General features: G+C 38.2%; 1 protein-coding gene across 1 annotated transcript in view; it reads right to left on the bottom strand.

The window, feature by feature from the left end:
• The window catches only part of LOC114650158 (protein diaphanous homolog 3-like), a 1,033,571-nt gene that overhangs the window by 916,584 nt on the left and 100,455 nt on the right, over positions 1 to 16,532 (bottom strand). The window contains exon 2 of the mRNA XM_051925675.1: positions 5,257 to 5,289. Coding sequence (XP_051781635.1) covers positions 5,257 to 5,289 — 33 coding nt within the window. The remainder of the gene's footprint in view (positions 1 to 5,256; positions 5,290 to 16,532) is intronic.

The raw sequence follows: 16,532 nt of genomic DNA, 5'->3' as shown, positions 1-16,532 counted from the left end.
AGAACCTCCATCTCAAATTGTTTCCACACTGTGTTCAAGCTGCCTAGTATGAGGTGAGTGACTTTATGCCATCTAATCACAGTGCCTTTACAGAAGTGGCAGATAAGAAGTCATGCCTCGAAGCTCCACTTTAGGAGGTCCTCTCTAAATTATATTTTCACTTTTGGCATTTGTCAACATCATTTAAAAGAGAACAGTGGAATGATGATTTGTGGAAATTTACCAAAAATGCAGTCATCCTTATAGACCAGGGGTGGCTCCATGTAAGACTTTATATTTCTACCTTTTTCTCTATTTCTCTGATCACTCCTACCACTTTCTTTTATGTGGACTCGTTCCCTGGAGACTTTTTACTACTTGGACATGGATTTTTACAAACCGAGACTCATCTATTCAGGTAGTCAATTTCAAGCGCTGAGAACAAAGGCCTGTGCCGGTGTGGTTCCCTATTTACCCGACGAGGTAAGAACGTCGTATCATGGCAGCAGAGCCGGCGCTAAGCTAAAGGCTAAGCGGCTAGCAAGAAAGTGGCGATACAAGCCTTCTGTGATCCTGAGAAATGTGAACTCACTACCAAATAAGATTGGCAAACTGGCTGCGCTGGTGAAAAATGTCAGTACCTACAGAGAATGCAGTTTGTTGTTAGTTGTTAGCCATGTTTCACAAAAACACATCGCAGATGCTAACGTGGAGCTACCTGGGTTTAGCACAGTTAGAGCAAACAGAGACGCAAATACCTGCGGGAAGCGGAAAGGAGGAGGACTCGCTCTCTATGTAAATACAAGGTGGTGCAACTCTGGACATGTAAACGTCAAAATCTCCACTTGCTGCAGGGACATCGAACTGTTGGCCGTAAGTCTGCGTCCCTATTACTTGCCCAGAGAGTTTGGACACGTCATTGTTGTTATTGTTTACATGCCTCCTCGGGCGGACATGGAGATAGCGGGTGACATCATCCATTCTACTGTTGATAAACTGCAAACACAGCACCCCGCGGCGCTTGTGCTAATCGCTGGAGACTTTAACCATGTGACACTGGACAAAACATTACCTGCCTTCTCCCAGTATGTGGATTATAACACCCAGGGAAATAGGACTATTGACCTACTGTATGCAAACGTTAAAGACGCATACAACGCCACCCCACTGCCTGCGCTTGGGAAAGCTGATCGTAACCGGATTCTGCTTCAGCCTCACTACAAACCAAGAGTGAGGGAGCTACCTACAACCACACGCTCATTCAGGAAGTTGTTCCCTTGAGGCAGAACACGCTCTGAGAGACTGCTTTGGAACTACGGACTGGGATATCCTGCAGGGATCATATAGTGAGAACATTGAGGAGGTTGTTGACTGCACTACTGACTACATCAACTTCTGTATGGACATTGTAGTTCCAGTAAGAACAGTACGCTGCTATGCTAACAACAAGCCATGGATTACAAGTGACTCCAAGGGCCTTTTGAACCAGAAGAAAAGGGCTTTTAAAGGCGGTGATCAGCATGAGCTCAAGTGCATGCAGAAGGAACTCTGAGTCCGGCTCAGGGCAGCAAAGGAGCAGTACAGGAGGAAAGCTGGAGCAGAAGTTACAGAATAACAGCATAAAGGAAGTGTGGGATGGGATGAAGATTATCACTGGCTGCAGCTCGAAGCGGGGTGCCACCATCAAGAGAGACATGAAGAGAGCAAACCAGATGAACAACTTCTTTAACAGGTTTGACCACCCTAACCCACTCTCACCTCAGAGTACTGCACCCTCCACCCATCCTTCTGCTGATACCAGCATAGGAGAGAGTTTTCCCCCACCCACAATTACAGCAGTCCAGGTAAGCAGAGAGCTGAGGAGAATTCGTGCCAGCAAAGCAGTGGGTCCAGATGGAGTATCGCCACGACTGCTGAAGGCAAGTGCGTTGGAACTGGGGAGTCCTCTACAGTGCATCTTCAACCTGAGCCTGGAACAGGGGAGAGTCCTGAGGCTTTGGAAAACATCTTGCATCACCCCAGTCCCAAAGGTATCACATCCTAGTGAGCTGAATGACTTCTGGCCTGTCGCTCTGACGTCACATGTGATGAAGACCATGGAGCGGCTGCTGCTTCACCACCAGAAGCCACAGGTCCGCCACGCTCTCAACCCTCTGCAGTTCGCATACCAGGAGAAGGTGGGAGCGGAGGATGCCATCATCTATATGCTACACCGATCCCTCTCCCACTTGGACAGAGGCAGTGGTGCTGTAAGAATTATGTTCCTGGACTTCTCTAGCGCCTTCAACACCATCCAACCTCTGCTCCTTAGGGACAAGCTGACAGAGATGGGAGTAGATTCATACCTGGTGACATGGATCATGGACTATCTTACAAACAGACCTCAGTACAGTGGAACCCGAAGTAATTTCCCCCATAGGATTGTATGTAAATACAATTAATCCGTTCCAGACCGTACGAGCTGTATGTAAATATATATATTTTTAAAGATTTTCAGCATAAAAATAGATAATTATACCATAGAATGCACAGTGTAACAGTAAACTAAATGTTTACTTACTTCTTCTGTAATGTTTACTTCTTCTGCTTGTTAGTGCTTTAACTCTGCTATGTCAAGTCATTCTCATATCCTAGATTTTTTTTTCCATTCTAAGGATATCATCCAAATACTTTGAAGTGTAAAACGGATGGGTAATTCTCAATCCTTCACTTTTTTCTCTTCTCTTTCCTTCCAAGTATTTAATTAAACCAAATAGTGCACGATAAATACACACAGGTGTAAAGGGTAACAAGCAAAATAGATAACTGCTGGTTTCTTTTGTCATTTGCATCTTATTGCTAATAAGGAGCAATTAAAAACCAAGAATGCAGCTGCTTAAGATTTAAATAAGCAATAAGGGTTCATAATCTTAACGAGGGAGATAACTAAAATGAAGTAGAAGTGTTTCTAGAGCAATAAGTGCTTCTTATTAAGCAATTGGGTTGGAACAAAAACCTGCAGCCACTGCGGCCATCCAGGAATGAATTTGCCCACCCCTGCCCTAAACGTATGGCACTGCATGTTCAATAGAGCATGTTAACTTTCATACTATTGCGCATGTAAGGCACATTTTAAAACCATGTGCCCTCCATGCGTTACACACAGCAAGGCAGGTCACTAACTGAGACTAATCTATAGTCAGAGGGGCAAGAAGTAGTTAGAATATGCCAATTCAATTCAACTTGTGGGGGTTATAAGAACCTCCCATAGACTATGCACTAATATACAGGCAAACATTTAATATAACTTAAATAACTAGCAAATGGCTCTTACAACACTTGCACTTATTTCATTTTGATTCTACAGACTAGTTGAAAGACTGCAAATAAAAATCTACATAAATAAACTCACTGCCTTGGGTACCTATAAATAGAAATATTGTTTCATTAAAGCCTATGTCAGGCATACACTATGCGATTCTTAAAAATCTTTGTTAATTGGATTCTCACACTGCATGATAAAATCGTCATTAGTATATGTGCTCATACCGTATGTACACATTCAGTCCGACTGACATGCCATAATGTGGGTGCTCAGGCTATACGTGTACATGGCCTTGACAGACAGTTTCACCCATTCACAACACATGATGGCCACTGGCTTCTCAAAATGTCAAAAATGAGAGAAAAAAAAAGCTGCATTCCTGACTCTTCTTAGGCAATGCTTTTAAAGTACAAACAAAAGAAAAAGGTATAACTGTACCCGTGGATGGATGATTGAGGGGCGGACAATAAGGTCTATTTTATGGAGAGGAACATAGTCTATGTAATTTACTGTTGTGTTTGTTTAACCTTGATTTCTTTTAATAAAAGTTTCAAAAGATGCGTTGGTCATGGGCCATTCATATTGCTATATGATATTGAGATTTTTGACATAAAAATTATAAAAATGAGCATGACCACACCACATTACAAGAAAGAAATTTCTGACATCTTCCGATCATATGACAGCACAAATGCAAAGTGCAACAGATTATCACAAATCCACTCATACAATGACTAATGAAGGTGAAATCTGCACCAATCCGTCAGCAATTGTGAATTGGGCTTAAAATCGTGCCAAAATCTCACTGTGTATGCCTAACATTAGAGCTTAAAAAGTCCTAACATATAGTAAGATAAAAAAATGGACTACAACAAAGTGAATAAACATAAATTAGTAGAAAACACAATATAGATTATGTTGTAAGGTATAAGAAAGAAAAATAAGCAATTTTGTTATTTAAAATGCTTTATTTTTAAATGCTTTTACAAGGTTGCCTTTCCTCTTACATACCTGTAGAAACGATGAACTACAAATGTGTCATGTTACTGAATGAGACATAACCATAATTAAGTTTACAACTTTTAATGCCTCTGTTTTGAAATGGCACCAGGCCTCATATAATGAAGTCATTTTTACTCTGCAGTTATAAATGCCTCTATTTATTTGTATTTCTAATCAATAACACACATACATAACAATGCACATTTCCAGCATAATTGTACGCTGCAATACCACATATATTTGAGACTTAAACAGCCACTCTGGTTATTAACATGACATTGGTGTTAACTGGATTTTAAATCAAGTGTAAAAAGCACATAACAATAAAGGATACTTTCAGAGTATACAGATTTCATTTAAAGAGTCAGAGGACAAGAAAAGGAGAGAGAGACATGGAAATATGATTAGTATATAAAAAATTAAAGTAAAAGAAAGCAGAGTATACATATTCCACTGTCAATTTACAGCTCCAGAACAGTACTGCCCCATTTGATGGTAAAGAAAATACCTCACATAAAATGTTATTTTATCAATTGAACTTATACAAATTTTAAAAATAGTGATTACACCTCTAATTTCATAAAAAATAAATAAGCAGCACATCAAAAGCAATACAATCATTATAATTTTAACACACTTCTAAATGATACTTTCATGGCCATTTTTTTTCAGTGAAGCACTGCACTTCACAGAAATTTCTGGTGTCCTTAAACCGGTTCAGATACTCGTTTACCAAACTACAACAGAAGCAAACCCCAACATTACCAATTGCAAGGAAGACATCAATCCTGTGTAGAAGGAACAAATAGGAACGCATAACTCATATAAAGCTAGCAAATAATGCAATAAAACATTCTGGCCAGGAACAGAACTCATATTCAAGTATTTTCAAAACATAGGTCCAACCAACAGTTAAATAAAAGGAACCAGCAAATAAAAATCAAGATAAATAAAATGGAAAAAGTACTTACCATATCATCAGTCAGCGTTCTGATGTTTAAGTGCTATTAATGGAGAAAATGTAAACTTGAATTAGTCCTAGTTTGCATATAATTTAAGATTCTACAATAAAAATAATTAATATTAATAAAACAAATTAATTAATTAAGGATGAAACAAATCTCCAGATAGTCAAAGAAATTTATATTCTGTATTTCATTTTCATGGTAAATACTATTCTCTCAAGAGAAATTGAGGTACAGAATAGGAAAGGGAGAGAAAAGTAAACTATGGCTCAGTTAATAAATAATACCTTAAAATGGTACAGCTGGTCAAACAATTCCAAAATGATCTTCTGAACTCACCTAATCCACATGACTAAAGGAAATATTTTACACCCGTACTTAAATAGAAATATGCCACAACTGCCGCTGTAGGCCAGTGCCACTGTAATTACTACCTGGTACTTTACAAGCTAGACTAGAAAGAAATCTATATACTTTAGATTTTGTGTACTTTATCATACACAATATACACTAATAAAAAAAATGTCATTATCAAAAAGTAGATTATATGGGCAAACAGACAATGCAAATTAAGTGGTTAGAACCATTCTGTTCTTTATTGAAGGTTGGCAAAATGCACTGTTGGGAGAGAAAGTACACTAATGTATTTTGTTTACATACCGTATAACTTGTCAAATAAATATAACTATGATCAAGATAGAATTTGCATTGCAAAATTGTAAGCCACAATAACATTGTTACAGCCTTTAAACCCAAAGTTTAACAAGTTAGAGTGCTAAAAAGTAGCCTGATGAGACACATTGGCAGTGACAAAATACCTTGTATCTTGTATGTAATCAATACAGTAAACATATTGGTCTAATTACAAACAGAGGAGTCACAGTCAGAGTTGGAATTGAATGTTTTGTGTATCGAGTACACAGCAGCCCTGATCACAACATGAAATGCATATTTAATGGCATGACTGGATTTGGGTCAAAAGCTAATTCATTTGCACTTTTACTACAACATGGTCCATATCCACTTCAAAAAATGCCATTGAAAAATCTTAGTGATTAAGTGTCCTGAGAAAAAAAAAACAAAGCATAACATCTGATATGCACTCTTGTAGCAAAAAAGAAAAATGTACAATTAGCTTCACATATAGTACTTTACTATTTTATGCAGTGAAACTGACAGCATTGTTTTTCAAAAAAAGAAGTTTAGCTAATTAAAAGTTACAATTAAAACTGTGATTTGCATTATATAAAGTACAAGTATGAAAAAGGGACATTTATGAAAATGTTAATGTGATTCAAAAATATTCCCTCTTTAAACCTCTGTAAACTACAGAAAATATGTATTGCAAACAAATCAAAATTAAAATTTATAAGAAAGAGAGAAAAATAGTTATACAGCATAATAGTTTACTATGCAGTAACTTGGCACCAAATAACCATTAAAGGCTAAGTACTTTGAGTGATCAGCCAGAAGGCAGGTAAGCATTCCTTAAACAAAAATGGTGGAGAGTGAATGAACATTAAAAAAAAAGTTACCAGCCACAGTCACGAAAGGACAGATCAGAAGCTCCCATCTAAAATGAAAAACTAACTGAAAAACTTTTCTAGTAACTTAATTACAAACGAAAAAAGCAGTGCTGCATGTTTAAAAGGTGTAGAATACATCCAGAAGAACTTGCAAATATAAATAGGCCTACATGCAGTAAGTAGTACAAGCACACATACGCACTGTATATATACACACACACATCTTGCTTACAGAGGAATCGAAGCATTACACACATCCAAATCTATTCCTCAGAGTGTCACAATCAGGGCGGGTGATGGAACGGTTCTTACGGATGACACTGTAGTTGTGACCCACTAGGCTCGCTACTTTGAGCAGCTGTTTGAAGCTGATCCTCCAACTAGGACATTGGATATCTCTGGGTCCACGATTCTTGAAGTTGATCCTCCAATTATCTGTGAACCACCCAATCTCACTGACATTGCACAGGTGGTGAACCAGCTGAGGGTAGGGAAGACTGCAGGGATCTGTGGAATCTGGGGTGAAGTTCTCCAGGGTGGTGGTAAGGCTGTCCTCCTGACATTGCAAGCAATCTTTGCTTCCATTTGCGAGATGGGCGTCAACCCAACTGACTGGATAACAGGACTTGTCGTCCCTATGTGGAAAGGGAAGGGTGATACCCTTGACTGCAGCAACTACAGGAGGAAAAAACTGCTCTCGGTGCTGGGTAAGGTACTTGCTTGGGTCATCCTCAATAGCATCCGTGATCACTTGCTCACCTAACAGCAACTGGAGCAGTCTGATTTTTCTCCTAAGAAGTCTACCTTTGACTGCATCCTGGTACTGAGGGTCCTCATGGAGCGCAAACGCAAATATCGGCAGAGTTTCTTTGCAGCCTTTGTCGATTTTCGTAAAGTGTTTGACTCGGATGATCGAGCTGACGTGGGAAATCCTGAGACTTTGCAGAATCCCCTACATTATGCCAGATACTGTATCATGGCTGGCCTGTACACTGGTACTGTGACTGCTATGCAGAGTGGAGGCAGAACCTCTGCATTTTTCCCAGTTGATTCTGGGGTTTTACAGGGGTGTGTTATTCATGCTACTCTGTTAAATGCTTGCATAGACTGGGTGTTGGGCAGGGTCATGGGGTCCAGCAGCTGTGAGGCATCTGTTGGTGAAAAAAGCTTTGCTGATCTTGCCAATGATGCTGTGATGTTCGCAGAGTCAATGGAGACTCTGACTGGGGCTGTCGAGAGACTGAGTGAGGAGTCCAAGTGTCTAGGCTTGCAAGTGTCCAGGATAAAAATAAAGACCCATGGCTTTAATGACTTCTTGGGAACAGTCATCAGCAGTGTGTCTGTCTGCGGAAGGAGTGTTGACCTTGTCGAGAGGTTTACTTACCTCGGCAGCGACATTCATGTCTCTGCTGACTCTTCCTATGAAATCAGTAGATGGATTGGGAGAGCACGAGGAGACATGAGATCACTAGAAAGGGGTATGTTGCACTCCCGATATCTATGCAAAAGGACGAATGTCCAAGTCTTTAGAGTCCTGGTGCTTCCTATTTTGATATATGGTTGTGACACATGAACACTATCCAGTGACCTGAGAAGAAGACTGGACTCCTTCTGTACCTTGTCTCTTCAGAGAATCCTTGGGTACTGCTGGTTTAAATTTGTGTCAAATGAGTGGTTGCTCACGGAGTACCGAATGAGGCACATTACCTGCATTATGAGGGAGCGTCAGTTACAGCACTATGGCTATGCAGCACAATTCCCCAAGGGTGATTCGGCTCACAGGATCCTCATTGTTCAGGACCTAAGCGGCTGGACCTAGCCAAGGGGACACACATGTAACACCTGGCTGCAGCTGATAGATAGTCATTTCTGGATGGTGGGACAGGACCACTCGTTGGCCTGGGGGACTGCCAACCAAGATTCTGAGCTGTTTTGTCGTGTGCTGGGTTCAGCAACATGCTGCACCAGTGCATGCTCCCCAACCTGACCTGACCTGAATATACAGTGGTGTGAAAAACTATTTGCCCCCTTCCTGATTTCTTATTCTTTTGCATGTTTGTCACACAAAATGTTTCTGATCATCAAACACATTTAACCATTAGTCAAATATAACACAAGTAAACACAAAATGCAGTTTGTAAATGGTGTTTTTTATTATTTAGGGAGAAAAAAAAAATCCAAACCTACATGGCCCTGTGTGAAAAAGTAATTGCCCCCTGAACCTAATAACTGGTTGGGCCACCCTTAGCAGCAATAACTGCAATCAAGCGTTTGCGATAACTTGCAATGAGTCTTTTACAGCGCTCTGGAGGAATTTTGGCCCACTCATCTTTGCAAAATTGTTGTAATTCAGCTTTATTTGAGGGTTTTCTAGCATGAACCACCTTTTTAAGGTCATGCCATAGCATCTCAATTGGATTCAGGTCAGGACTTTGACTAGGCCACTCCAAAGTCTTCATTTTGTTTTTCTTCAGCCATTCAGAGGTGGATTTGCTGGTGTGTTTTGGATCATTGTCCTGTTGCAGCACCCAAGATTGCTTCAGCTTGAGTTGACGAACAGATGGCCGGACATTCTCCTTCAGGATTTTTTGGTAGACAGTAGAATTCATGGTTCCATCTATCACAGCAAGGCTTCCAGGTCCTGAAGCAGCAAAACAACCCCAGACCATCACACTACCACCACCATATTTTACTGTTGGTATGATGTTCTTTTTCTGAAATGCTGCGTTCCTTTTACGCCAGATGTAACGGGACATTTTCCTTCCAAAAAGTTCAACTTTTGACTCATCAGTCCACAAGGTATTTTCCCAAAAGTCTTGGCAATCATTGAGATGTTTCTTAGCAAAATTGAGACGAGCCCTAATGTTCTTTTTGCTTAACAGTGGTTTGCGTCTTGGAAATCTGCCATGCAGGCCGTTTTTGCCCAGTCTCTTTCTTATGGTGGAGTCGTGAACACTTACCTTAATTGAGGCAAGTGAGGCCTGCAGTTCTTTAGACGTTGTCCTGGGGTCTTTTGTGACCTCTCGGATGAGTCGTCTCTGCGCTCTTGGGGTAATTTTGGTCGGCCGGCCACTCCTGGGAAGGTTCACCACTGTTCCATGTTTTTGCCATTTGTGGATAATGGCTCTCACTGTGGTTCGCTGGAGTCCCAAAGCTTTAGAAATGGCTTTATAACCTTTACCAGACTGATAGATCTCAATTACTTCTGTTCTCATTTGTTCCTGAATTTCTTTGGATCTTGGCATGATGTCTAGCTTTTGAGGTGCTTTTGGTCTACTTCTCTGTGTCAGGCAGCTCCTATTTAAGTGATTTCTTGATTGAAACAGGTGTGGCAGTAATCAGGCCTGGGGGTGGCTACGGAAATTGAACTCAGGTGTGATACACCACAGTTAGGTTATTTTTTAACAAGGGGGCAATTACTTTTTCACACAGGGCCATGTAGGTTTGGATTTTTTTTCTCCCTAAATAATAAAAACCATCATTTAAAAACTGCATTTTGTGTTTACTTGTGTTATATTTGACTAATGGTTAAATGTGTTTGATGATCAGAAACATTTAGTGTGACAAACATGCAAAAGAATAAGAAATCAGGAAGGGGGCAAATAGTTTTTCACACCACTGTATATGCATTTCTATGCATTTAAGCTCATTATAATATCCTTGGGACAGCATACAATTATATAAAAATAATAAGCATGTGGTTCATAAAATCAGCCTTTTATTTCTTAGAAATATTAATTAGCAAGTATATTCAAAAAGTGTGTTTTTAGCAAGGCATATTTCTTTCACCATGACAAATTAGTAATTTATTTGGACAAAGAGGTTAAATTTAAACTTATTGTACATTATGAAAATCAAGGGAAGAATTTTGATTGAAAATAAAACATTACATTAACAACAGGGCACAATCACATTGTTGTAAATTATTACCAAACAAAAATAGACATTAACTAAAATTCTCTTTGTCGGTAAACACATCTAGTATACAATAGGAATACTTTGGAGAAGTAGTGGAGTAAATGCCAGACTATGTTTTTGTTAAGAAACTTGAAAAACTGCAATTAAGTCAGACATGAGCTATTTCTGATGTGGATTACTTCCTAATAACCAAACAGTCTCAACTTCTCTGGAAGGGTTTGTGGCACTAAGCCATTATTAAAGATTTAAAGTCAAATAAAGCATGGATTGTCCAACATTTAAGCACTTTAATGATTACAATAAAATAGTCTACTACGGATATTTAATGGCTCGACTTTTTTTTTTTTTCTTCTTATATTAGTATAATTTTATTTACATATTTTCACCTTTGCAACATATTTCCCCCCAACCCTTATTGGAATGGTTTGGTATTTTATTTATGTAATTAGTGTACCGAATCATCCAAATTATTTTAAACTGTTTGTACAATACTGAGGACTCAGTTCATTCATTTAATCAATTCATCATTCCTTTTAACTTCATTAATGAAGTCAAAACAAATGAGTTTTTGGTGTAAACGTGCTAGAAAAAAACAATGAAAGAAAGGCTTAGCAGAAAATAGCCTTCATATTTTATTTTAAAAAAAAAAAACAACAAGACTCTAGTCAATTATCTTGCCAACAACTGAGGAAAAATAACTTCAAAGCAGGGCACTGGTGTGTTTACAGTTTGCTAGGATGGGCTGCACTGCTGCTAAAGCTGTCTACCAGGACACATTACACACCATTTCAAAACTCAGCTCAGTGCTCATGTCTTGGATTACTGATTGAACCTTGAACAACCTTATTCTTGTGTTCTTAGTGTCCAGTGTCTTGGGAAACAATACAGCATTACCAATCTCAATTCAGCTTACAGTGTTAGCATATTTGCTCTGATAATCAACTCATCCTTTTTTTAATGACTCCTGGTAATTATTTTTTAGACTTTGTTTACAGATTACAACTCTGGTTTTTGGTAACAGCATTTTGATATTTTTGAACAATGACACCCAGTCAATTTTAAAATACCAACGCAGTTGCTCATAATCTACATTGTCAGTAAATAATTTAGAGATGTCAGTTTGAATTAGAAAAACAGACAGACCTGGTCTATGCTGTGATGTAGCTAAGCCACTTGGAACCCTGTAATAGGCAAAACACTGACATCTGTCAGTCTAAAACTTGCACTCTTTTGGGCACATTCAATATGTCATCTGTAGGAATGCATTTTGTAATGCATGTAGTAATAAAATGCATTGTATTTTTCACTCCATCAGATAACATATCAATACCAAACACATCCTATACCAAATGCAGTATATCTGATGCAACAGACAAACTAAAACTGTAACTTAAAGTAAAAACTAGGATATAAAACAGAATGATAGACTAAGTACTTTTAATTCAGCACACAGTAGTCTAACTTTTAGCAGCTATAATGGAAACGGAATGCTTCCTAAAACAACTGATCAATTTACTTTACAATTAACTTATTCACTTCCTTACAAAAATGCTTCAGAATATTCAGATTTATTGTCTGTTTTTCATAAACTGCAGGTGCACTCAAAACACGTCTGTTAGAATGAGATGGGGACTTGTGATATTTCTATGTTATTCATGCTGAATAGAAGGAAGAACTAAAATCTATTTTTTTCAGTAACTTTTTATGGTGGAAATTGTGGTTACAATATGCAAACCTAAAAGTTAAAGTGCTAATAGGAAATGCCCATTATTAACCTCTTCTTATTAATGGTATTTATGCTATGTTTACATGCTATGGGAGAGTTTGCAGAGTCCTCACTTATGATGTCACTTTCCCACTATGCTGTTTTCATATGAATTACCCGTTAGATTTTTAACAGAAAGGTGAGGCTGCTGATTATTTGCTAATTGATCTGAACAACAAAGCATTTACAGATAACCTTAACTTTTCTGTTAATTTTTCTATGAATATAAAGAACACACTAAATACTTAAATGTATTGTATCACTCCCAAATCCAATTTGACCACAAAATACAATCTCTGGCTAGCATTTATTTGTGTGGTTAGTATTGTGTTCTCCAAATTGTCAAACTAGCACGGATGGAGCATTAATGTACACTGCTCTGGTATGAAGCAGGTTTGGGTATGTTTTATAATCTATATTTGTACTATTGACTGTCAACATTTTGATTCCTTTTCTTATCATGAAAAATAACCCACCAAAACATGGACAAAAAAGGCCACCTCTTCCAACTCCAGTTTTACGATATAACTCTGAATTTATAATCCCATCAATGATAGGAAATTGTCCAGCTCCACATGTAGTCTGTTTAAAACCTTAATGCAAAAATCAGTTCCATTAACCACACATATAACACAATTGTTAAGGGCTAAACTTTAAAATGAGTTGCAGCAATTGACGGTCTGGAGATCATTTGTTGTGCTGTAATTCTGGAGTTGCCACTGACATACTCCCCTATGCCGTTCAGGGGCAACTGGGCGACAGACAACTGGGCGACATCCTTTACCAGTTAGGTAACAGTTAGGTTCAAAGAGATTTTTTTATGATATTTAAATAACAACGTAGGGTGCCGGAAAATCCACAGAATCACCTGCTTTATGAGAGTCCCAATACGTTGAGAGTAAAGATATTCCTTAAGCCGTACTCACAGGTCACCTTTTGTATTCTAAATAACATTATCATACGATTACAATCAATACAATTTATATAAAGGATTAGCAATTTTGGTTGCAGAAGATAATATAAGAAAGAGTTTGTTCCATCTGCAGAATAATGTTCATTCGTCAATTATATAAATTTATTTTCAACATTTTAAATCACGTTGTCATCTATACATATTAATAAAAGGCAAAGCCCTCACTGACTGACTGACTGACTGACTCATCACTAATTCTCGAACTTCCCATGTAGGTGGAAGGCTGAAATTTGGCAGGCTCATTCCTTACAGCTTACTTACAAAAGTTAGGCAGGTTTCATTTCGAAATTCTACGCGTAATGGTCATAACTGGAACCTGTTTTTTGTCCATATACTCTAATGGAGGAGGCGGAGTCACGTATCGTGTCATCACGCCTCCTACGTAATCACGTGAACTAAAAACAAGGAAGAGATTTACAGCACGAGTCAAACGCGGGAACGAAGGTAAATGACGTTAATTTTTGAGTGTCTTTTAATACTGTGTAAGCATACATATTAACACATGTACAATTAAACGTGTGCATTTACGGGGTGATTTCTCAGGCTTAAAAGCTCGCCTTTTACTAAAAAGGTAAATGCAAACTGTTTTCATTCTGAAGGGCACAAACCACGTTAGATTTCAGACGTTAAACGCGCAAAAATGTCGGTACACCAGATAAATAAGCGCAACATATTATCAGTTGTATTGTATGCTTACAATACATATAGAAATGTGTTAATCGTTAACTAATATTATGGGATGGTGTTTTTCGACTCACGCCTTGATTTAAACGATTGCATTTCTTGGTGGGTTTGCGTAGCTTATTGTCAATATCTTTACACCTCTTTTTAAGACTTAATTTAAAAAAGTTTTCTTTTCTTCTTAATTAAAATTTAAAAGCAATACTTCACCGCTGCGAAACCCCTCTAGCGCTGACGTCCGAGGTTCGATTACCGTAAGCGAATGCAGTGAGTGTGTACGCCTGATGAGCCAAGAATAAGGGGGAAAGACGTGTCGCGTACTCTTCGCATTATTTGACAGTAAACTATTTTCAATCATTCTATGATCTGCTTCTCACAACTGAAGGCACGTTGGCTGATGTTACCTCACTTGCTGGCCAACCATAAGCGTTACCTGGTAGGTAACCAGCCACTCACTTCACTCCCTTACGGGAATCGAACCTCTGAGGTTTTCTTTTCTTCTTAATTAAAATTTAAAAGCAATACTTCACCGCTGCTAAGCCCCTCTAGCGCTGACGTCTGAGGTTCGATTACCGTAAGCAAGTGCAGTGAGTGTGTACGCCTGATGAGCCAAGAATACGGGGGAAAGACGTGTCGCGTACTCTTTGCATTATTTGACAGTAAACTATTTTCAACCATTCTATGATCTGCTTCTCACAACTGAAGGCACCGTGGCTGATGTTACCTCACTTGCTGGCCAACCATAAGCGTTACCTGGTAGGTAACCAGCCACTCACTTCACTCCCTTACGGGAATCGAACCTCGGACGTCAGCGCTACAGGCAAAGCCCCTAAAATTGCACCACGGCATGTGGTTCGTTTATTTGACAACATGTAGATCGGGGTAATTACATTCCGCGCCACGGCGTGTGGTTCGTTTATTTGACAACATGTAGATCAGGGTAATTACATTCACGGCATTCATAGTCTGATTCACAATCTGATTGTATGGGTGGTTACCTACCAGGTAACGTTTATAGTTGGCCAGCAAGTCAGGTCGAAGTGATCATTCGAGTGAAGGCAGCTTCACAAAAAAACAGATCCTTAACAAACTGTTATTAGTATATTTTCCCTCAATTTAAAAAGGTTTTCTTTTCTTCTTAATAAAAATTTAAAAGCGGTACTTCGCCGGTGCGAAGCACGTGGATTTGACCGACTGACACATACAGACATATTCATGAGTGCAGGTACTTCGGAAAGAAAGCACCGTGTAAACCTAAAGTTTAAATTAAGTTCATACACCTACAAAAGGTTGCCATTCATTTGAGGCAAGATTGCTTTTCTTCTGTACAACTATACGTTGCATTCTCAAGAGTGTGCTTGCACGGCTTCGGATATAGATATATATATATATGTATGTATGTCTATATATAAATATGTAAGCTTATAAGTACTGCCTTACTTCTCTTTAAGAAAGGAAGATGTAATGATACTTGATTTAAACGATTCCATGTCTTCCTGGGTTTGCTTAGCTTATTGTCAATATCTTTACACCTTTTTTTAAGACTTATTGACTGAAACGGGCTTTCACGAAAAAAGTTAGGGCTTTGCTACAGGATACACCCTCCACAAGTTAAGCAAGTAAAAATAAAATATATATTTCTGTTTTATTTAAACCTTTTAAGTTCGTATACATAGCCCCATTTGGCTGTTTTAGTTTTTTTTTCTTTCTTCAGTAATATTTAATCTCCTTAAAGAAAAAGAACATATCCATTTTACTTTTTTTGTATCTCTTTAGTAATATTTTAGTGTAAAAGGATAACCAGTATTTAAACCTTTTATGTTACTTTATAAATTTATTTTACACAATGTTGAAAAATTAATAAGAAAGCTACATATTTTGGCAGCTGCTGCTTTAATTTTCAATGAAATGAAAAAACCTCTCCAAGAGAAAACGTCAATGAAGAAGAAACAGTTTGCACTATCTAAAAATGAGAAACCCTCATTTATAAAAGTTTGCTGCAGATGACTTAACTGAAAATAAATGAATAGTTCCTATGTGTATAATACATATTTATCTATTTTACTTATGCCTTTATTCCAGCAACATGCAACATCTGAGGTACAATTTCTTACATTACTTTTGTTTTTTGCAGCACAGGCAGGTGAAGTGACTTCCTCAGGGTCACACAGTGGTGTCAGTACCAGGATTTGAACTGACAAGCTCCGGGTTTACTGAAATATTACTGAAGAAAGAAATAAAACGAAAACGGGCAAATAGGGCTCTGCATACAGATGTCCATCCATCCATTATCCAACTCGCTATATCCTAAATACAGGAGCCAATAAGTAGATATGTATATATACAGTATATATATATATATATATATATATATATATATATATATATATATGTGAATGTATGTATGTATATATGTATG

This window comes from Erpetoichthys calabaricus, chromosome 4 (genome assembly GCF_900747795.2).
Source record: "Erpetoichthys calabaricus chromosome 4, fErpCal1.3, whole genome shotgun sequence".
In the NCBI taxonomy this organism is placed as follows: Eukaryota; Metazoa; Chordata; class Cladistia; order Polypteriformes; family Polypteridae; genus Erpetoichthys; species Erpetoichthys calabaricus.
Note: the sequence above shows the minus strand (reverse complement) of the source record. Positions and strands in the feature narration are given on the sequence as shown.